This window comes from Cuculus canorus, chromosome 15 (assembly GCF_017976375.1).
Source record: "Cuculus canorus isolate bCucCan1 chromosome 15, bCucCan1.pri, whole genome shotgun sequence".
NCBI lineage: Eukaryota > Metazoa > Chordata > Aves > Cuculiformes > Cuculidae > Cuculus > Cuculus canorus.
Genome location: NC_071415.1, coordinates 18,057,668 through 18,076,443, shown reverse-complemented (window position 1 = coordinate 18,076,443; position 18,776 = coordinate 18,057,668). Strand labels below are relative to the sequence as shown.

At 41.9% G+C, this 18,776-nt stretch overlaps 2 protein-coding genes across 10 annotated transcripts in view; one reads left to right on the top strand and one right to left on the bottom strand.

The window, feature by feature from the left end:
- The first annotated feature begins 575 nt into the window (after positions 1-575).
- RMI2 (RecQ mediated genome instability 2) lies at positions 576-16,619 on the top strand. 3 transcript variants are annotated; one of them, XR_008452376.1, is made up of 4 exons: positions 576-980; positions 2,716-2,884; positions 3,759-3,834; positions 16,483-16,619. XR_008452376.1 is itself a non-coding variant. In XM_054080230.1 (3 exons), the coding sequence occupies exons 1-2, from the start codon at positions 731-733 to the stop codon at positions 2,862-2,864; spliced, it is 399 nt and encodes a 132-aa protein (XP_053936205.1). In that variant the 5' UTR covers positions 576-730; the 3' UTR covers positions 2,865-2,884; positions 16,483-16,618. The 3 variants fall into 3 exon arrangements, 2 of the variants coding, with proteins under 2 accessions (XP_053936205.1, XP_053936204.1); XM_054080230.1 differs by lacking the exon at positions 3,759-3,834 and having other exon boundaries at positions 16,483-16,618; XM_054080229.1 differs by lacking the exon at positions 16,483-16,619 and having other exon boundaries at positions 577-980; positions 3,759-7,972.
- Positions 5,748-18,776, bottom strand: part of LOC128853691 (uncharacterized) — an 84,958-nt gene continuing 71,929 nt past the window's right edge. For 2 of the 7 annotated variants that reach the window (XM_054080218.1, XM_054080219.1), the window contains 12 exons: positions 17,569-17,753; positions 16,904-16,996; positions 16,434-16,638; positions 15,407-15,594; positions 14,642-14,739; positions 14,052-14,236; positions 12,583-12,785; positions 11,943-12,132; positions 11,172-11,281; positions 8,532-8,651; positions 7,979-8,118; positions 5,748-5,886 (listed from right to left, as the gene is read on the bottom strand). In XM_054080218.1, the coding sequence (XP_053936193.1) occupies positions 5,871-5,886; positions 7,979-8,118; positions 8,532-8,651; positions 11,172-11,281; positions 11,943-12,132; positions 12,583-12,785; positions 14,052-14,236; positions 14,642-14,739; positions 15,407-15,594; positions 16,434-16,638; positions 16,904-16,996; positions 17,569-17,753 (1,733 nt within the window). In that variant the 3' untranslated portion in view covers positions 5,748-5,870. Of the gene's footprint in view, positions 5,887-7,978; positions 8,119-8,531; positions 8,652-11,171; positions 11,282-11,942; positions 12,133-12,582; positions 12,786-14,051; positions 15,595-16,433; positions 16,639-16,903; positions 16,997-17,492; positions 17,754-18,776 lie in introns of those variants that run through there. The other 5 variants (XR_008452369.1, XM_054080220.1, XR_008452368.1 and 2 more) reach the window with 5 other exon arrangements.

The following is an 18,776-nucleotide window of genomic DNA, read 5'->3' as shown; positions in this document are numbered from 1 at the left end:
TAGCCATAGAACGGTTCGGGTTGGAAGAGTCCATCTAGTCCCACCCCCTGCCATGGGCAGGGACATGGGCAGGCTGCCCAAGGCCCATCCAACCTGGCCTGGAACCCCTCCAGGGATGGGGCAGCCACAGCTTCCCTGGGCAGCCTGGGCCAGGGCCTCACCGCTTCCATAGTGAAGAAAGTCCTGGTTATGTCCAGCCTAAGTCTGCCCCTCTCCGGTTTATACCCATTGCCCCTGTGAGCAGCCCCTCAGCCCTGCCGGGCTGCAGCTGCGACTGACAGCGCACCGCCCGCTTCCGGACCTAAGGCGGAGGGAGCGGAGCGCAAGCCGCTGCGCGTGTCACGTGACCGGGGGCAGCGGGCGGGGTCATCCGCACTCTTGGTCTGTAACGACTCGGCCACCCCCGTCCGGGCGCCAACGCGCCAACCCTCAGGCGCTGGTGCCGGGGCCCGCGGAGGCGTCGCCAGCGTCTGGAGCGCGGCAGCTCCCCCTCCCGTCAGCTCCAGCGCTGCCGGCTGCCTTCCGCCTCTCCCCTCCGCTGCGCACACCGCCTCCTGCCCCGCCCTTCGGCTGCGCGCGCCGCCTCCCGCCCCTCAGGCGCTGCGCGCGCTGCCTTCCGTCCCTCTCCTCAGGGGCTGTGCGCACCGCCTCGTGCCCCACCCTTCCCGTCCGTGGTCTTCCCCTCAGCTCCGCTTCCCTTCTTTCTGTCCCATCGGTCCCGCGTTGGGCCATGTCGGCGGAGCCGCCGGTGAAGGTTCTGTCGGCGCAGCTGCGCGGGGCGGAGCGCGGCGCGGGCGGGACGTGGCGGCTGTGCCGAGCAGCGTCGGGGCGTGCGCCGCTGAGCCTGCGCGCCGTATGGATGCAGGGCGCCGTGCTAGAGCTGCGGCGCGGCGGCTCGGCCCGCCTGCAGGACGACAGCGGCGCCTTCACCGTGCTGGGGCTGCAGCGGGTGCCGCGGGGGCGGCGCGGGCTCGAGCCAGGTACTGCGAGGGGGTGCTTGATCTGAGCCAGGGCACAGCTGAAGGTTCATGGAAGCAATGGAAAATGTGAAAGCTAGGTAGAATGAGAGCGTTGTTGTCTTTCCAGCTGTCTTCAAGGCTCTGTTCACTCTTGGGAGATGAGAACGCCTTGTATTCGGTGTGAGCTGTGCTGAAAGGGGTCTCTTCTGCCATCTCCTCTGTTTGCAGCCTTCCCCCATCTCAAATGCAAGGTTAGAGAGCTGGAGCTGCTCCAAATTAGTAAGAGATTTGACTGTTGTGAAGTTCGTATTAAAATTAAACCTTAAAAAGTAATATGATACGTGTAAGATCTCTGGGAGAAATATTCATAGGCTTGTAAGTGGGACATACTTTATGTAACAAGCCCTTGTCTCGCTGCACGCTGACGCGGTTGATGGAGATGGTTCCCTGGTAGGAAGGGTGTGGAACTGCTGGAGCGGGTCCTGAGGAGGCCACGAAGATGGTCAGAGGGCTGGAGAACCTCTACTGTGAGGACAGGCTGAGAGAGTTGAGGTTGTTCAGCCTGGAGAAGAGAAGGCTGCGAGGACATCTTATAGTGACCTTCCAGTACTTGAAGGGGCTACAAGAAAGCTGGGGAGGGGCTGTTTACAAAGGCTTGTGGTCATAGGATGAGGGGCAATGGGTATAAACTGGAGAGGGGCAGATTTCTTCGCTATGAGTGTGGTCAGGCAGTGGCACAGGTTGTCCAGGGAAGCTGTGGCTGCCCCATCCCTGGAGGTGTTCAAGTCCGGGTCGGATGGGGCCTTGGGCAGCCTGATCTAGAGGGAGATGGAACTAGATGATCTTTAGTGTCCCTTCTACCCCAAACTATTCTATGATTATATGATTCGATGTTTTTTGGTATCAGGGGTTCCTGGGGGTGGTGGCACTTCTCCCAGTGCGTTTCACTCAGTGCAGCGCAGTCCCACCCACAGTCTCACTGGCGTGGGACCCTCATATGCAGGCCCACTGGGTATCTGTGGTGTTAGGAATGGCTCTTGCGTGTGTGAAATGCGTTTGGGGGCATGCTGATCTTGCACAGCTGCAAAGGACGTGTTTTTGCATGCAACGTCATTCGTAGAAGAGGCATCCTGGAAAAGCTGTGCTGCTGTAGCAGTCCCAGAAGGAGCAGCGTGTGCTGCAGCAGCCGAGTATGAGTGGCAGTCAGTAAAGACTTGTGCTGTCTTCCCATATAAGTGCCAGTAAGGACAGGGCCTGTTCCCAGTTCTCCACAGTTACAGGAAACCTTTGATCAAACTGAGGTGCTGCAGAGGCGAGCTGTGAGTCTAGGAACAAGGATAGGATTTTTTTCTTTTGTCTTTTTTTTGTCTTTTGTTTTTTCTTTCCTTCACCAGTACTATTAATTCATCTGGAGAAGTGCTGGACTGCAGCATCACAAGAGTTGTTCAAGACAGCCACACTGCTGTCTTTTAGTCTTCTGAATTGTCTTCCCTCCACTTGCGTGACAGAGAAGTGTGCTGGTTTTGACTTTTGCTGTATGTGAAAATCTAGTAAAATCTACTGTAAAAATGGTTGTGCAGATGATGAAGCCTTTTTCTGAAATTTAGTGCTGTGCAATCTTAGTTCCTTAAGTTTTCTTGCAAGTATTTGCAGCCTTAATTAAAACTGTTTATCTACTTCATTTTAAATATTTTGGTTTCTGAATTAAAATGAAAATACAAGGCTTAATAAATTTCACACTTGCTTGTTCTTGTAGGGATGTATGTAATGGTGATGGGTGTGGTGAGGTCCTGCAGTCCTGAGCCAGTCCTTCAAGCAATAAAGATAACAGATCTTTCTGAAAACCCTGTGCATCAGGATATGTGGAGCCTTGAAGTCGAGGATTTGCACAGAATCATCCCCTAGATACTTTTTCTTTGCCTAAAGTAAGTGGAAATGCACATTTTTTTCTTCTTTTTTTGGTGCAGAATGTTGGGCCATTTTGTGTATTTGTGGATTCAAGCAGTGCCCAGGTACTCTTGGAGTAAACTGGAGAGAGAAGTCAGGCTCTGAGTTAAGTGTCAGGGTCTGTGCATATCTGCTAATAATCACAATGTACATCTCTCTCACAGTCTCTTTTGATATCAGCAGATTTGAAAAACATTTGATGCTTTCTGAGTGCCATGCCTATACTATCAAGAACATAGCGCGTTTCTGCATGGGTTAGTTGCTGTTTCTGGGAACATGAGCTTAGATAGTCATTCCTATAGCAGTGTATCGGCAGCATGAGCTGCACAGAACTTGTGTGAACTTGATATGTGGAATGACGGCAAAATGTGTTTCAGTCCATTCAGAGTGTGGTTGGAAATGATGTCTTCACCTGTATTTTCTCTTTCAGTAATAACCACTTGTAAGACAGATGTCTCTTTCTAACTGTAAGCAGAATCTTGTACTTAAATACTTCTCTGGTTTCTCTGTTTCTGAAATACTGAAAGTGGTACAGTAAAAAGCCCGTGTATTTAAGTGATACTTAAGAATCATTTGGATGGATGGGATGGTTGCCTTGGTTCATTAAAGGTTTTACAAAGCTGAAGAACGTTTTGATCTGTGACAAACTACTGCACGTTTATTGCTGGTTATTTTATGAACAAGCATGAAAAATAGATTGCCTTTCCATTAACGTCTGGCAGATAGGCAAGGCATAGTTGCTAATACAGAAAAACAGAGATGAGATTTACATGTTGAAAGCTGTAAATCAATGCTGAACTCAAATTATGAATGAGGAATTGAAAAGAAGTTGGTATGTTTTTATTCTTCCAGTCCTGTTCTGTACGAATGGTGCTCTGCACAGACTTTGTCACTGGTCTAATGTGATATTCACCGTCGATGTGGTCAGGTGAGTGCCTGGAAGCCCTTGGAACATCCGGGATCCCGTTGAGCAGGGCACTGTCTCCAGCTGCGGCTTCCTGTGCCACGCCAGCGTGCAGCAGCCTCCGCCTGCATTGACCTGGGCTCTGGCTGAACTTGGTGGGCTTCAAGTGTGGTTCGGAGGGCCTGGCTGAGTTTGTGCCTGTCATGAGTATCTGGACACAAAAAATGCATTTGCATAACCGGGGAACATCTCAGAGACGTGTCAATGTGCCTGGCACAATAGTTGTAGTTTAAAATGTTTATGGGTGTTTGTTGTCCCCTGTGCAATGCTGTATGCAGCTTCTAGGAGACCCAGTCTCTGCATCCAACGCAGTGTTGCTGTTGACAGCTGACATATAATCACCTCTTTCACTTCCCTGTATTTCTGTATCCCTAGCATTGCTGCAGTTATCTGGAAAGTAAAGTAGCTCTTTTGAATCTTGCACGCTACTTGCTGACATTTTACTTTGTTCTGGCAACTGTCCCCTTGGTATTTTATCAAAGGTATTTGGTGTGCTTAGCATGCGTTAAGTGACTGGGGAAGAAGATTATGCATTTTTTTTAATCAATAACTGGTATAAATATTCTTTAACTTTTAGAACTCTCATACAATTTTGGCTTTGTTATGAAACACGTCTTCTCAGTAAGTAAGCAGTTTTATAGCTGCTTATTACACAGGAAAACTTGATTTCTACCATGTTTTGTAAAGCAGCAGTATTTCATGCTTGTGGGAATCCTAGCAATTGTAGGCGTTTTTCCTGGCTAGTGTGAGAATCATGTTTTGCACAAAATTTGTGTAAAGCTACTGTGTAAGTGTTCAGATAGCGATCCCAGACTAAAGCAGCACGTACAGGATAACTGAAGCCAGCTGCTATTTTTATCTCTATGATATATACTATAGAAGCCATTTAAACTCAGCCAGTTCTAACTGTAGATCAGGACAACTTTATTCTTGTGGGTAATCAGTAAAAATGTACTCCAGCATAAAAATGAGGTCAAATGTTTATTAACATTATTTCATAGTTCAGAACACCATTATTTCATAGTTTGCATGTTATGCAAAAACAGCTGAAGGATTTTGCAGTGTTACTAAGGAATAATTGCATTCCTGGTACTCTGTGGAAAAATGTAAAGCATTCTGTTTTAATCAGCAGGCTTACTATAGATATATATATAGAAAGTAATTTTATATATATATATATAAAGTAATTTATGAAACACTTTCAGATACCAGTATCTGTAACACCCTAAGACTATTTTATGGATAGCGTAAGTATCAGTCACCTTTTCCCAGCACAGAAACTGATTTCTGAGAAGGGGGTTCTAAAGACACAAAGGGAGAATATGAAACTTTTGAGCAGATACCAAGAAGGCTGTTTCTCATTTAACAATGTATGCATGAATAAGGGAAAAATCAACCAGCATAGCAATGAGAAAATGATTAAATGCTTTCAACTGTTTAACTGCCTTATTTCTGTCTTAGCCCTCTTGCGTGTTGGGGCACTTCTCTGGAAAAAGGTCGCTTTCTCAAGAATTTTCTGAACAGCTCAGTTTCAGTTCTGTAGGAAAAAAGAAGTCAGCAACTTTGCACAGGTTCAAAGCCAAGATGCTGCTTTCACAAAGTAACCCACTTGTACTAATCTGAGCTGGAAAAGACCTTTGGTTATATTTTAAATGTATTCATGCTATAGTTCAAGGTGTGCAAAGAGGCAATTTTGCCACTGAACTCAAGAACCGTTTTAAAGTAACTGATACTCTTATGTCAGATTTCTTCTGGTCAATGATAGTTTCTTGTCAGTGTGCTGAAATCATTCCTCTTGACCTCAGGTGTTTCCGGGTGAAAAGCTTTCTTTTTATACCATATATGCTTAATTATAGTCAAAGTCCTAACACTAATTCATTCACACTTCTACTGTGCATAGTAGTTCTCCCTACTATTGCTTCTAACTTGTCAACTTTAAGCAGCTGTTCTATTTTCAGTGCTGAAAGGGTTCTTCCATCTTCAGGACTGGTATCTCCCACTCAGAACTGGCTTAAACTGAAATGAAGAGATGAAGTCCAGTTAAATGATTAGTAAATACCTAAAGGATGGAGGGTAACAAGTGACATGTAATACAAGCTATTACTATGCTGAAGTACAAGAAATCTATGAAGGAAAAAATAGCATCAAATATACATCAAAAAGTTGTGGGAAAAAATACTCTAACATTTTAGACAGTTTTATCTTAGATGCACTTAACTGAAGTAAAGATTTTGATTCTTCATGTTTGATGGTAAATTCACATTTAGGAGGAAAAGAGCAGCATTACAACTAAACTTACGGCTAATTCAACTGTCCAATAGCACATCCTTGACAAGAATGTATTTCTAGAAGTACTGCACTGGCAGTTAGTACTGGCTCAAATTGTCTCTTGTTCTCATGACCTTAGTGGTTGTTGGTTACAATGGGTGACTTGCATGGCCATTACAAACTCTTTCAGGATACCAAACCTAGTACTCCCCTACTGCAGTTTGGTCTGTTACACTTCCTTCTCTTGTAAATATGTAAATATGTTTACATATTTCAAGACTTATCTCATGTTCTATCAGGTGGTAGTGAGTTCACAAATGCAAATGAATAACATTTCATTACATATATTACAATCCCTACCCTGTTTTCTCATTGCTAAGCCTTAGCAAAGCTTGGAGCATAAAAGTTAGGAGTGTAAACCCAAGTGCTTAATTCCTACCAAAAGTATAGTTAGCTCTTCTGCATGATTCTGTCATTTACTTACAGTACATGTTTTCATTGCAGTCTTGTAAAAATATAGTTACGTAGTAAGTTTTGCAATGCAGATGAATAAAATAAATTTTAGGCACCTTCTTGGTCATTTCTCTTAAGACAGCAATATGTGAATAGTCAACAATACTACTCAAGTGGTAATAGTTACCATTGTTTATATATCATTATCTATATAGCAACTTGTAGTCCATAAGTATTGTTCAAAGAAGGCACCACACCCAGAATTTCCAGTGGGGACAGACTATAGGAAAGATGTACAGTATAAACTAGTGAACATCCATCATATGGAGAACCCCTAAATATGCAGCAGCTGTCTGCCTTCAGCAGTAAGGTATTTGGGATTACTGCAGTTCTCCAGCGCAGGCAGCTCCTTCTTCTTCAGCTACTTAGATTGCAAAAGAGCCAAGCTGGACAGGAGTAAGAGAACATATATTGGAAATGGCAACTGTACGGTAGCTGATGTAACTGCAGTACTAATAGTGCAGTTGCTTTGGAGAAACAAATAAAGAGGGGACTGAATTTTATTATTTACAATTATTTTGGGGCTGTGTGCTTAAACAGGTTGTTTTTTTAACACAAGAATTATTTCCTTGAAATTCTGCACTTACTAAATAATACAGATCCAGCTAGCGGAACACACTCCTGTCTCTTTTAGAAGCACAACTGTCCTAATCTAGTTTCTGCAGCAGTGTGCAATGCAGTAGTGTGTGCCCTTTCACCAAAAGCGTTAGGATCCGTAACTAACATGCACAGTAACAACAGAAGTGGGGAAGGATTGCAATGCCCCAGATTGGCATTCAGTTTCAAGTTACTGCTCTTTTCAGCTTTCTTTGCATTTTTAAACAGGTTCTCAGAAGACAACTATCTGAATGATAGCTGTATTAAAATAAAAGTAGTAATAATCTTAGTCCTAGAATAAGTTTAAAGAAAACAGATTTCATTTAAAAAGGCTGAAAAGGACACAAACAGGTCATTTGAGTATGTTCTGTGTGCCTATATAGTAAGTATTACTGTTAATATTAATCCAAATGCATTAAGACACAAAAAGATTGAAACAAAAATAGTATCTGAAAAGTGGAACTCCTAGGGACACTTCACCCCGTATTCTGCAAGTATTCTTCAGCCTCGTTCTACATAGCAAATCAGGAGGGAATAAGAAAGCCATGAGAGTAGGAACTGGGTGGGTTATGGTGAGTGAACAGGAGGAAAGGAGAGAGACAAGGAGCAAGAACAATTCCAGGAACAGGATCATTTTGCTCATACCCATAGTCGGATTCATTAGTTGCAGAGATGTAAGCACTGTAGTGATGCAGTCAGAACGTTCAAAATGGAAAGAAATGAAACTTACCACTGAGGAGGAATTTCCACAGGGACAAAATTTTGGTTGCACAAATGAACATAGGCTGCTGCTAAGCTGCAGGCAGCCTTCAACTCATGTGATTTGCATGTGTCATATGTACACATGTTGTAGAATGGTTCAGGATCCACCTGGAACACAAAGGGTGGTTGGTCAGGGGTGTGGTGGGCAGGGTGCAAGCACACATCTCTTCCCAAGACAGCAGTCTGGCAATACACCTGGGGGTAGACTGAAAAGGAAGTTTGATTTTTGTCTCCCTGCCCTTGCTAGGACCATTCACAAACCTTTATTCTCTTCCCAATACTGAGTGGTTTAATTGTATTTCCAAATTCTAGACCTGCGTGTTAAAGAGTGGTACAAAGTCATGCCAATGTTTTATTGATGTCAAGCATCTTAATTTATATTTATGGTGATATAACACCTTTTTTTCTGTCTGGATTGTTGTTCTGATGACTTCTGAAGTTACTAAACTTCTGCAACAATTATGTGTACTTGTCTGACATTTGGGTATTCAAAGAGTCTTGGTGGCTGTGGTTATACTTACAACTTTGAAGCAGTTCCTAAGAAGTGAATGTGATTCTTCAAAAAACACTTTACACACTTTTTGCTTTGCTGTAATTGGACATGGTTTCACTTTCTTCTGTACGAGACTGCACTTGTTCACCTGTGAAAACAGAATTTAGAAAGTTGGGGGTTTTTGTTTGCTTTTTTTAAACATCAGTGTAGCATGAATTTTTCAGATTTTGTGAGATGTTTGAAGGAAGACAGGGGCAGCTCAGTACATTGCTCTGATTAATATTTATTGTTTATTAACATTGAGAAGTACCTTGCATTCTTCATTAAAAAAAATGAATGTCTCATAAATATTACAGGTTACAGACATTGTTTCCTTTTTCCATTAATTTTTTTATTCACAGAAGGATTTTGGTGGGTGGCTGCTGACGTAGTAAGTAAGTAGTTGGCTAGTCGTCTTAACTTTTGTTATATATGACAGATTAGAGCTGTGATTTTACTAGATCTTTACTGGAGAAAAAGAATCTTCATATCTTGCTGAGTTATTCATAATAAACATTAATGCTTTAAAAAAAGTCCCAAAGTGGAGGTCCCTACAATTACAAGCATTTTGGACAATAAAATGTGAACAGATGTTTGTTGTACATGGTAAGGTGTCTTTAACATGCACGTCAAAAGCTGATGATACCAAATATTAACAGAACTAGTAATGATTGCTGAAGTTTATTCCTTCAGATAACCTTCATTCTGCACGAGTCAGACGTCTGCCAATTGTTGTTAGCCTCCACATTCTGCACAGCAGCTGGTCTAACATTAGAGCTTTGCTGATGTTCTTGGCAACAAAGTCACTGTGTGCCAAGGGCTTGTAATAAAGCTCCTGGTAGTAAGTTGCTAGTCAGAGTTTGTACCTTGATACGAGGTGATTCCAGCAATGCAGAGTGACTGACTGCTTTTATTTCAGGCATAGATACCTGGCCAGATAGAACCTGATCATGTTTTTGCTTTCTGTGTCACATATAGTTGTGCTAAAACTGGTCAGGAAGGGTTTTGGCAAGCTCCATTTTATCAGCAGAGCTGAACACGCTGCCTGTTTGAACTGGGTTATTTCCACTGTTATCATCTCTTCCTACAGCTTCAGAAAAGTTTCTAAGAGTCTGCATGACCTCCAGACTTGGCACATCTCTATTTCTGGCCATTGCTTTAATGATGTATGACAACAGTACGTTATTGGCAAGTCAGGTGTTTTATTATTTTTTTTCTGAATGAGATATGTCTGCAAACAGCTCAGGGTTCAGCTGGAGTCATCTATAAATTTTCCTTGGCACTATCCAGCACTGCAAAGATGCCATGGCCTACAAATAAAATGTACCAATCAATAGTCTAAGTACAGCAATTATGCCATCAGCCACTAAAAGAAGAACATACATGGATTCTCAGCTTATGACAGTAAGTTTCTTATGTATTGCTTTTAATTTATTATTTTTAGTTAGACTTCTCTAGGTAGTTTTGCATTAGATGGTTGCATTTTTATCAATATATTAGAAATTTAATATTTGTAGCAACTAAGAAAATTATACCTACAGTCAGTCTTGTCATGGTCCTGCCCCATTATTAACATAAACATAGTCTGCAAACTCATTAGATACATCTCTCCAACAGCAAGAAGAGTACAAGATCCTTTCTTTTTTTAAGTAAACTACTGAAATAAACGTGAATATTCTGGGCATTTCTCTGTCCAGATCTCAGACATTTTCTGATGAGAAGGTAAAGGGAAGTGTCACAAAATCTTAGTAGTAATAAGATGCTGGTTTCTTTTTTTTTTTATAATAGATTCTCAAATTAGGCTTGAAGGTATTTATAGGATACTGTCACCATGGCTTGAGAGCACAGTAAGGCTTTCTTGGGTTTGGTCAGTTGTATTCACGAATGGCTACTGACACCTGCATGTCTTCCTATTTAGGTTATTTTCAGCTCAAGATAGATTACATGAATTAAGGTTAAGTCTTTGAAGCAAAGAGGTATAACATTTATTTAAGATAGTTATAGGAAGTCCTTTTATGCAAGTTAATAACTCAGTCAGCAGCAGCTAACCCTGAAAAAAAGTCTTAGCATGTAGTGCTGTGGGGCTGGAGCACAAATTTATGAATTACTGGTTTCTAAAGTGTTGTTCCCTGATAAGATGAAAAGCAGGAAGAACAAAAAAAATTAAGAGGCTCGACATACCCAGCTACAACAAACAGCTCTCAAAAAAACTTCAAGAGGGAAAACTGCCAGGTACAAACTGTGGCCTGACCAATGAACATTGGGATTTGCCTCAGACCAAGGACCACCTGGCTCTGCATTCCAGAGAGAGGTGTCCCAAGTACATTAAAGACACTTGGTTCCAACATCAGATCCTTCTAATGGTGGAAGCAGCCTCCGTGTTTTAGCTAACCACTTCGGCCAAAAGTACTCAACGCCATCCAGAGGGAATTCTTATATGGTTATTAGCAAACACATGCAACTTTTTCCCTGGTTAAACACACGGAAACATACACATTATTACATACAGTATGTTGCAGTTTCCAGTATGTAGGTTTAGTTCATCTAAGGCGAAGCAGTGTGTCAGACGTTACCCTTTGTGTGCCAGCACCATTGGTAATCTGCATAGAGAAGCCCTTCAGGTCATTACCTGCCAACTCTGTGTGAACTCTTGCACGTTGTCAGTGAAAGAACGATTAGGAAGTATCCACTCATTTCCAGCTTCATTATCATTGGTACCAAAAAGCCCAGCTGAAATACCTGGAAGGAAATTGAAATGGAGTGAAACAGTAGTTGTCACAAGGATATGTAGGAAAATTTTAGAACCTATCTCTGGGCTCTGCTTGTTCTGGACAGCAGAGCTCAGTTGTAATGCAGAAGAGGGAAAGTATCCCCAGGCATCCATTATGGATTTTTCTCAGTCTGCATTGTTACTTCATTTCTTAGCTGTTCATTTGCTTCTCCCACCCAAAGGCATCACGTCCCTTCTCTGCTGATCTCAGGGGTCTGAGGTTTAGAATGTCATGAGAGATGTATTCCAAATATACCAAAAACTCTGAAAACTTTTAGGCCTCCCTCTTCTGTGCTCTTGCAGGTTTGACAAGGTAAGCCTAATACAGGACAGTGATTCTCAGGTAGGTTTTGGGCTTACTGGATTACATAACCTGCTACTTCTATCTGCTTTACTGCACTGAAACAATAGTAACCTAGGTAAATGCTTGCTCTACTGGAATGGTACATATTGTGCTTTACTTGGCAATAACTGGGAATGCCTAGGGCTATTTCCAGGGTGTGTATAAATGAAGAGGGGGAAAAGTAAGTAAAAGACAACCCTTTGTGGTACTACAGGTGATGATAATTTGGAGACAGAGGGGAAAAAAAAGACTTAAGGGCTGACAAAAGCTGTATGATTGGTACTCACCATGGTGCCAGCCAGCCAGAGTGACAGTACAGAGATCATACTGAAAATTGCAAGAGACAGAAACGCCTTTCTGGTTAGACACTTCTATTTTGTTGGTTTCTCTTATGGAAATGGTGGTATTCTTTTCAAGGGACTGATCCAGTCCCTGGCAGTTTTCTTCCATACCAGAGAAGTTATACATCTTAGCTATCTGTTTTAAAATGAAAATGCAATTTCAAATATGTTACAATGAAAGTAAGGCAAGCTAGTCGGAGTTTGCAGGTGAGATGGGCTCAGCTTTGCTCAGACCAGAGTTGGAATAATTCCAGATACGCTGAGACTATGGCTCACTTTGTCCTCCAGACCTCTCTAACTGCCATTCTCTGAGGCATTGTAAGAGGAAAGCTGAAAAGTTCACCAAGCCTCTCTAATTTTAAATACCAAGAGAGCAAAGAGGCAGCCCTTGAGTTAAAAGTGATTTTGTTTGGGGAGTTATTTCCTGATTAAAAGTGGTTACTTTCTAGCACTTACATCTGAGAGGTGTTCTGAGCTATGTTTTGAGCATTAACCTTTTGAAGACTTTTTTATTTTTTTTCCGTGTTGGTTGGTTCAACATAACTTCTGGCCTGGAAAAGAAGAACGTTTGATTTTCCTCTCCTACCTTCAGTCTCGGGTAGATACTGATCATGGTCTGGTTCATCTCCACATACAGTGATCTTGAGTTACTAGTTTCCTCATTTAGTATTATAGTGAAAGTATTGTGAACAAAATCCTTGGCAAGAAGTACACTGCACTTTGATGCCAAATCATAAATTTTTCCATCAAAAGTCATAAGATGCTTGGTCCCCATTAACATGGCTTGGTCTAGAGAACGATATTTCAGAGGAAACATCAGTCAGTTTCCACAGAGCAGTAAGCGCTGTTCTAGTGCTTGAATGCTGCAACACAGCCTCTGGCTGGCACACTTCTAAAATAATTTCTCAGGTTATTATTACATTTTAATTAGTTACAAGTTGCTCTGTTTATCCAGAATGAAAACAATCTAGAGATTTCCTTTTCCATTATAAAGTCACCTGAGTGTCCTAAAACTTTTAGAAACATGAATTAGTATTCAAAGCTCATCTTGATTTATAGTCATGCTATTGATAGCCATATTTGTAAGCCCCCCCGGCCCTTACACACACATTATATGTTCCTATGCAGAAGATTACCCTGCCAAACCAGAGCATTGAACAGGGGTGCAGTTCAGGAAACCCTGCTGATGCAGCACTTGGACTATTTGGTAATAAGATCTCCTTTCAGTGGCCGCCACTGTGCCTGCCTCCTGGGAGAAAGACATTAAAAATAGTTCTTTCTGGAAAAGCCGTTATCTACAAGGTACAGTTGGGACTGTTAATGCAGTCTTTTAGCATTTAGCAATACATTTTCAGGTAGTATTGTCCAAAGTTTTGGTAGGGCAGAGCTTTTTCATCCTAGAGCCAACAGAAGTGATGTTACCAGTTTCAAAGTATGGACAAAGCCTCCACGGCAAGACCCAGGGATGACTGATGCTGAACCGCAGTGTCAACTCACCAGAGCAGGGAGATAAGACAGATAAATGCCACCTACTGATTTCTAGTCTCAACAGCAGGAATCGTAAATATTAAGTATTAGGTTTACCCAAAGTGTTGATTTTATACACAAGTATATTACGTATATAGGGGGCCTAAAGAAAAGTTGGGGAGGGGCTCTTTAGCAGGGTGTGCAGAGATAGGACAAGGCGGAACAGTTTTAAGCTGAAAGAGGGGAGATTTAGATGAGATATTAGGAAGACTTCTTTTTCCTATGAGGGTGGTGAGGCACTGGCACAGGTTCCCTAGAGAAGTTGTGGTTGCCCCATCCTTGGAGGTGTTCAAGGCCGGGTTGGATGAGGCTTTGAGCAATCTGCTCCAGTGGGAGGTTGGCTGGAACTAGATGGGCTTTAAGGTTCCTTCTGACCCAAACCATTCTGTGATTCTTTGATACAAATATTGTTTTACAAGAAAGTTTATAGTAAAATTCTTAATGAATGACCATGTCTACATAAACTACTATTCCAAATATGATTTAGAACTAAGTGGAAATAGACCTAGTTACAAAACAAAGGCTTACGTTCAAAGGGAGTCTCCATCATCCTCCGTTTGAATCTATAATACTCTGCAACTATGTTGGTATTGTAGAGGTCTTGGAGAGGCCTCATTAGCTTTTCTTCAATGAGATAATTAGTAATATTTGCCAGATCCAGGGAGCGGTCTGCTTTAGGAAGTACTGGCAATTTTACTGCCACTGAACAGTTCCTGGAGAATACAAACAAAACAGCATGTGCCCTTATCTGCTAAGCTGATGAAACACAGTTGTTTTGTTATTAGAAACATGGAAGTGAAATATTCATAAGAAATGTAGTCTGGTTAGAATGGCACAACAAAGATATATAACAGCCGAGACCTGCAACACACCATGCCATATAAGGCCAGTACTCACAGCTACTGCTGTTCTGTTTGCTGCCAAGTAGCTTCTTTAGAAGTGCAGCCTGTTGTGATAGCCAACAACAATTAACATTACAGCGTGATGCTACCTGCCCAAAGCAAAGCATAGTCAGGTGGTTGCAACCTCAGTATACAAGCTGATACAAAGACTGACTGCACACATATCCATTTGGAACACTATGTGGCGGCAGGGATCCTGCAAAAAACACCAATTACCTGGCCGAAAAACTGTAAAGGTTGAGTAAGGGCTTCCGGATTTTGCTCACAGCTCTAGAAAACATGGCCTCTGCCCACGTGAGCATCTGCTGTGTGGTCTGTTGGAAAGCCAGAAAAGGAGATTATTAGTTGGTATTTGATAATGAGTTTTAAAGCAATAGTCAGTGAAATAGCACTTCATCTCTCTTGCTTTTGTCGCTTGCCTGACAGCATCTTGTCATTTAGAGGTCAGTCAATATCCAGAGAACCAGCAGTAGTCACAACAGCAACAAATAATGGACAGAAATAGATCCTTCCTAAACTAACATTACTTTAAGTATACCAATACTTCACAGAACTAACGTGCTTCAGAAGCTTGCAAAAGATTGATATATTTGTTAACATAAATTAGTGTCATGATATATCCTTTATGCTCTTCAAGACCCCAAACCTACTTGTACAGTATTCACTGGACTTACAGTCCCGCCTCTCTACAGAAGAAAAGCAAAAGCTGCATGAATGGCAGATTACTGCTGCTGTGATTTCAACCAAAACTAGTTAAACAACTCCTCCTCTAGGTGGAAAAGCACTGCTTTCAAAGCAGATAAAATATTTCAAGAATGGCAGATTAGCTGTGCACAAGCTTCCTCTGTGGAAAGCCAACTGCACTGTTTCCAGAAACAAAAGTATTTTACTAGTCTTGTGCATCCGCAGTTCAAAGCTGAGATTAAATTTGTAGGTGTTGTCTTTCAGACCATTAAAAACGGAGAACTGAGTTATACCAACCATATCCAAGACTGTTTTCACAGCCTTTAGTGCCACCTGGATTGGTTCTGTTAGCCAAACATCTTTTACAATCCTGGGCAAAAAGGCTTGGATTTTCTTCATGTACTCTTCCGTCTTCTCTTGCCAAACTTCATCCAGTGGCTTCAAGGTGACATCGTAGTAGGCATCCTTTAAAGTTGCCAATGGCTCTGAAGCAAACACATTACATGAAACAAACCTCAGCTACTAGTTACAAAGTGACTGTTCGCTTGTTTGTTTATATTTCCCTACAGCTTCCATCCTAGGTGAAGGATGGACACAGGCAGGAAAAGGCAGCTTTGTTTTCATGGCCATTAGGCCTATGGGACACAGTGCTATGAACCTGAATGAGGCATTTGGCTGTAACCTTGATGCGCTCATACACTTTATGTCATAAATACATTGAACGCTTTGCAATTTGCCATCAGCGCTGTACAGCTCAACCTGCCCAAGAGTAACTGGACAGTTTGGTCACAACTATTTCAAACATGGTATATCAACTAAATCCCACTTTTGAGTGGGAAGAGTCTAGAGTAAGTGACCCAAAGTGAAGATTTAATCTTGTGAAAGCTGCAGGTTCTTTTGTCTTATTACACCTGACCACGTTTTTCAATATGGGCCCCAGTCCAGCTGACAAGTGAATTAGCGGCTACTGGATAGAGTAGGATGGATATGAACAGCCCTTTGGGAGGAAATGCTTGCCAGCCAACTGTTAGCAGAAATGCTTCAGCTTAGGAATTTAGGTTCTATTAACTTCCAGTTGAGCTCAGACTCCTGTGTCCATGCAAATGCCTCTACAATGATTTCATTAGAAAGGTGGGCACACTGAGGTTACGTAGAGCTTACTGCATCAAGGCTCCCAACTCTGTAAACTAAAAGCCAAGGTCTGCACTTTTTGCTAGATCACAATAGAAAAATGTATGCTGTTCAGCATCTTTTATATACTCAGTTTGCTTTGCCCTGCACTGACATTGCCCTTATTCTCCTTGCTTTGCATGGCTTTGCTTACTTTGCAATTCATTCTGCATTTGCTGGACAATGTCTTGAATTTTATCCAGGTAAAGCGGGAGCTTCCTTCTCAGCATCTGCCTGATTCCACTTTGTTTCCACACCTGGGCAACAGCTCTACCCCCGCTGTGGAGGAATCCTGCTACCTTTTGCAAGGCTATTGATGGCCAGGCGGCTGCTTCAGACAGAAAATCAACTTGCTGCACCTACAGTGGTTACCAAAAAAGAAGAAATATCAATTCACAGTGATCACAAGGAAAGCTTTGACTCTGTTCCAAAGCATTTCTGAACTCCTCAGTGTTGGTGTACCATGAAACGTGCTTTTCATCTACCTGTGAATTGCAGGTTTAGCACAGGATTAACCATTTAAGTGTTTGAGCACAACAAAACAATTGCATGCAATATAATGTTTTTTAATTAGCACTGCATGAACATTTCCTGGGCTTTCACAGATGATGTATGTATACTTACTGATCTCCTGAATCTCCACATATATCCATCAAACTTCTTCATTTTCTCCATCAGTCTGGCTTTCAGAAGGCTCCCAACTTCATAAAGTTTGTACTGTGAGATGAATAAAAATCTTGAATTTATGATTTAGAATTGGTCCAAATAGAGTTTTATACTAATTTAAATGCCTGCAAAGATCCAGAGTGGCCTCCCATTTCTCAGGGGAAATACATGTTATTCAGTGGTTAGAAATGAGAAGAGTCTAAGGATGAAAAATCAAAAAGCCTTCTCCAAGCAGAGAATATATGAAACTCCATTAGAAGTAAAACATTCAGGAACTCTCATCTTAGTTCTGTTACCAACATGCCAAGCAGCCCTGGCACATCACTGCTGCTCTCACTTTATTTACTCACGGTCCTCAGAGAATACACTCTTTGGGGCAGGGTCCCATATTTTCTATGCTTTATAGGTAAAGATGAACATTTAATTCTCACCATGGTATCTTTTCATACCAAAATGAAAAATAATATTATTATGAGCTTAAATATTGTATAATTCCCCTGTTTGCCTGGTTGCTCCCAAAACTCACACCTGAAGCCTGCCTGGAAGATACTCCATCAAACTGAAAGATTAAGCAATATTCTGGAAAAATCACAGTGCAATGAACTGCCACTGCAGGGTCTCACCTCAGCCTTAAGAATTGGATCCCCACATCCGTGAGCCAGAAAGCTCAAGCTTCCATTAACAGCTGTTAGAGTCATTTGCCCCACATTTTCTTGCCTTTCACCACTGATGTTGAGATAGGTATTAATGGTAGCCATCTGTTGTCCATCGGTGCAAGCACTGAGTTCCATTCCTTCTTCCAAATCCCCTTAGAGAATGAAAAGAGGGAGTTCATTCATTGCTTTTCAGAAGGAACAGCACTGATAGACATAGTTTCAAAGTCAGCTTTTTAATCCCTTACGTACTTAATCAGATTCTCAGTGTGTTGGGTGTTTGTAGAAAAAAAAAACAACAGGCAATAAACAGAAGAAAATTAGATCAGTGTCAGTGTTTGATTTCTGTCTTCTGTGTAGCTTGTAAATGATTCACAGATACCGATTTGCTAGTGTAAAGAAAGCACTGAATTAATGTCAATCTAAATAATTCTCTCAGTCACTGTGATTCACAGGCTTTTTTCTACCTTAGCCTTCCACTGTTCTTTGTTGCTGACATTTCAAACCACTTAGACCATAGAAAAAGTGTCAGTCACTCGTCCACCTACCACACATAAAGCTGTCCCTGCCCAAGTGCTGATGAGCATAAGCAGAAATGGTTGACAAAGGACGCATAGAATCTGGGTTGAGAGTTTAATAATTTCTACAAACTTCTGACTTCAGCAACTCACAAACCAATGATCTTAATCTCAAATACATCACAGCACTTAAAAGTGAGGCCATGAACCTGAGAGCAATTCCACTGCCAAGTGTGGAATGGCAAATCCACATCTGAGACTACAACTGGGATTGTCAGCAACAGGAGACAACAGTCATTCCCCAAATCTATCTGGTTTGCACCCAAATCTAGTGTAAAAAACTTGAAAGGTGGATGAATCACAACAGAAAGCACTTGTAGCAAATCTCATTTCAACTTCAGTTACAAAAGTTAGGCCCAGCTGAGCCAGCAGCCCCATTTCCTGGCTGTTCAGTCAGAAGCAATTGCGGTTGAGAGAATCGCCTGCAGAGGGCGATTTCATACATCCTGTTTCATAAATCTCCTTCAGCATGGGATACAGCCAGCCTCTGAAGGTGCTATTCTCTTTCCCTTCGTTAAAATTGGAATGTAATGATTATCTTAAACAAGGCACAAAACCATAAGATGCCTAAATGAAGAATAAATGATCACCATCTATTAT

What these genes read in the sequence shown, in the direction of transcription:
- RMI2 (XM_054080230.1), top strand. Translation starts at nt 731, where the DNA reads ATGTCGGCGGAGCCGCCGGTGAAGGTTCTGTCGGCGCAGCTGCGCGGG. An exon ending in GCGGCGCGGGCTCGAGCCAG is followed by an intron (nt 981 to 2,715) that starts GTACTGCGAGGG and finishes TTGTTCTTGTAG; the next exon opens with GGATGTATGTAATGGTGATG.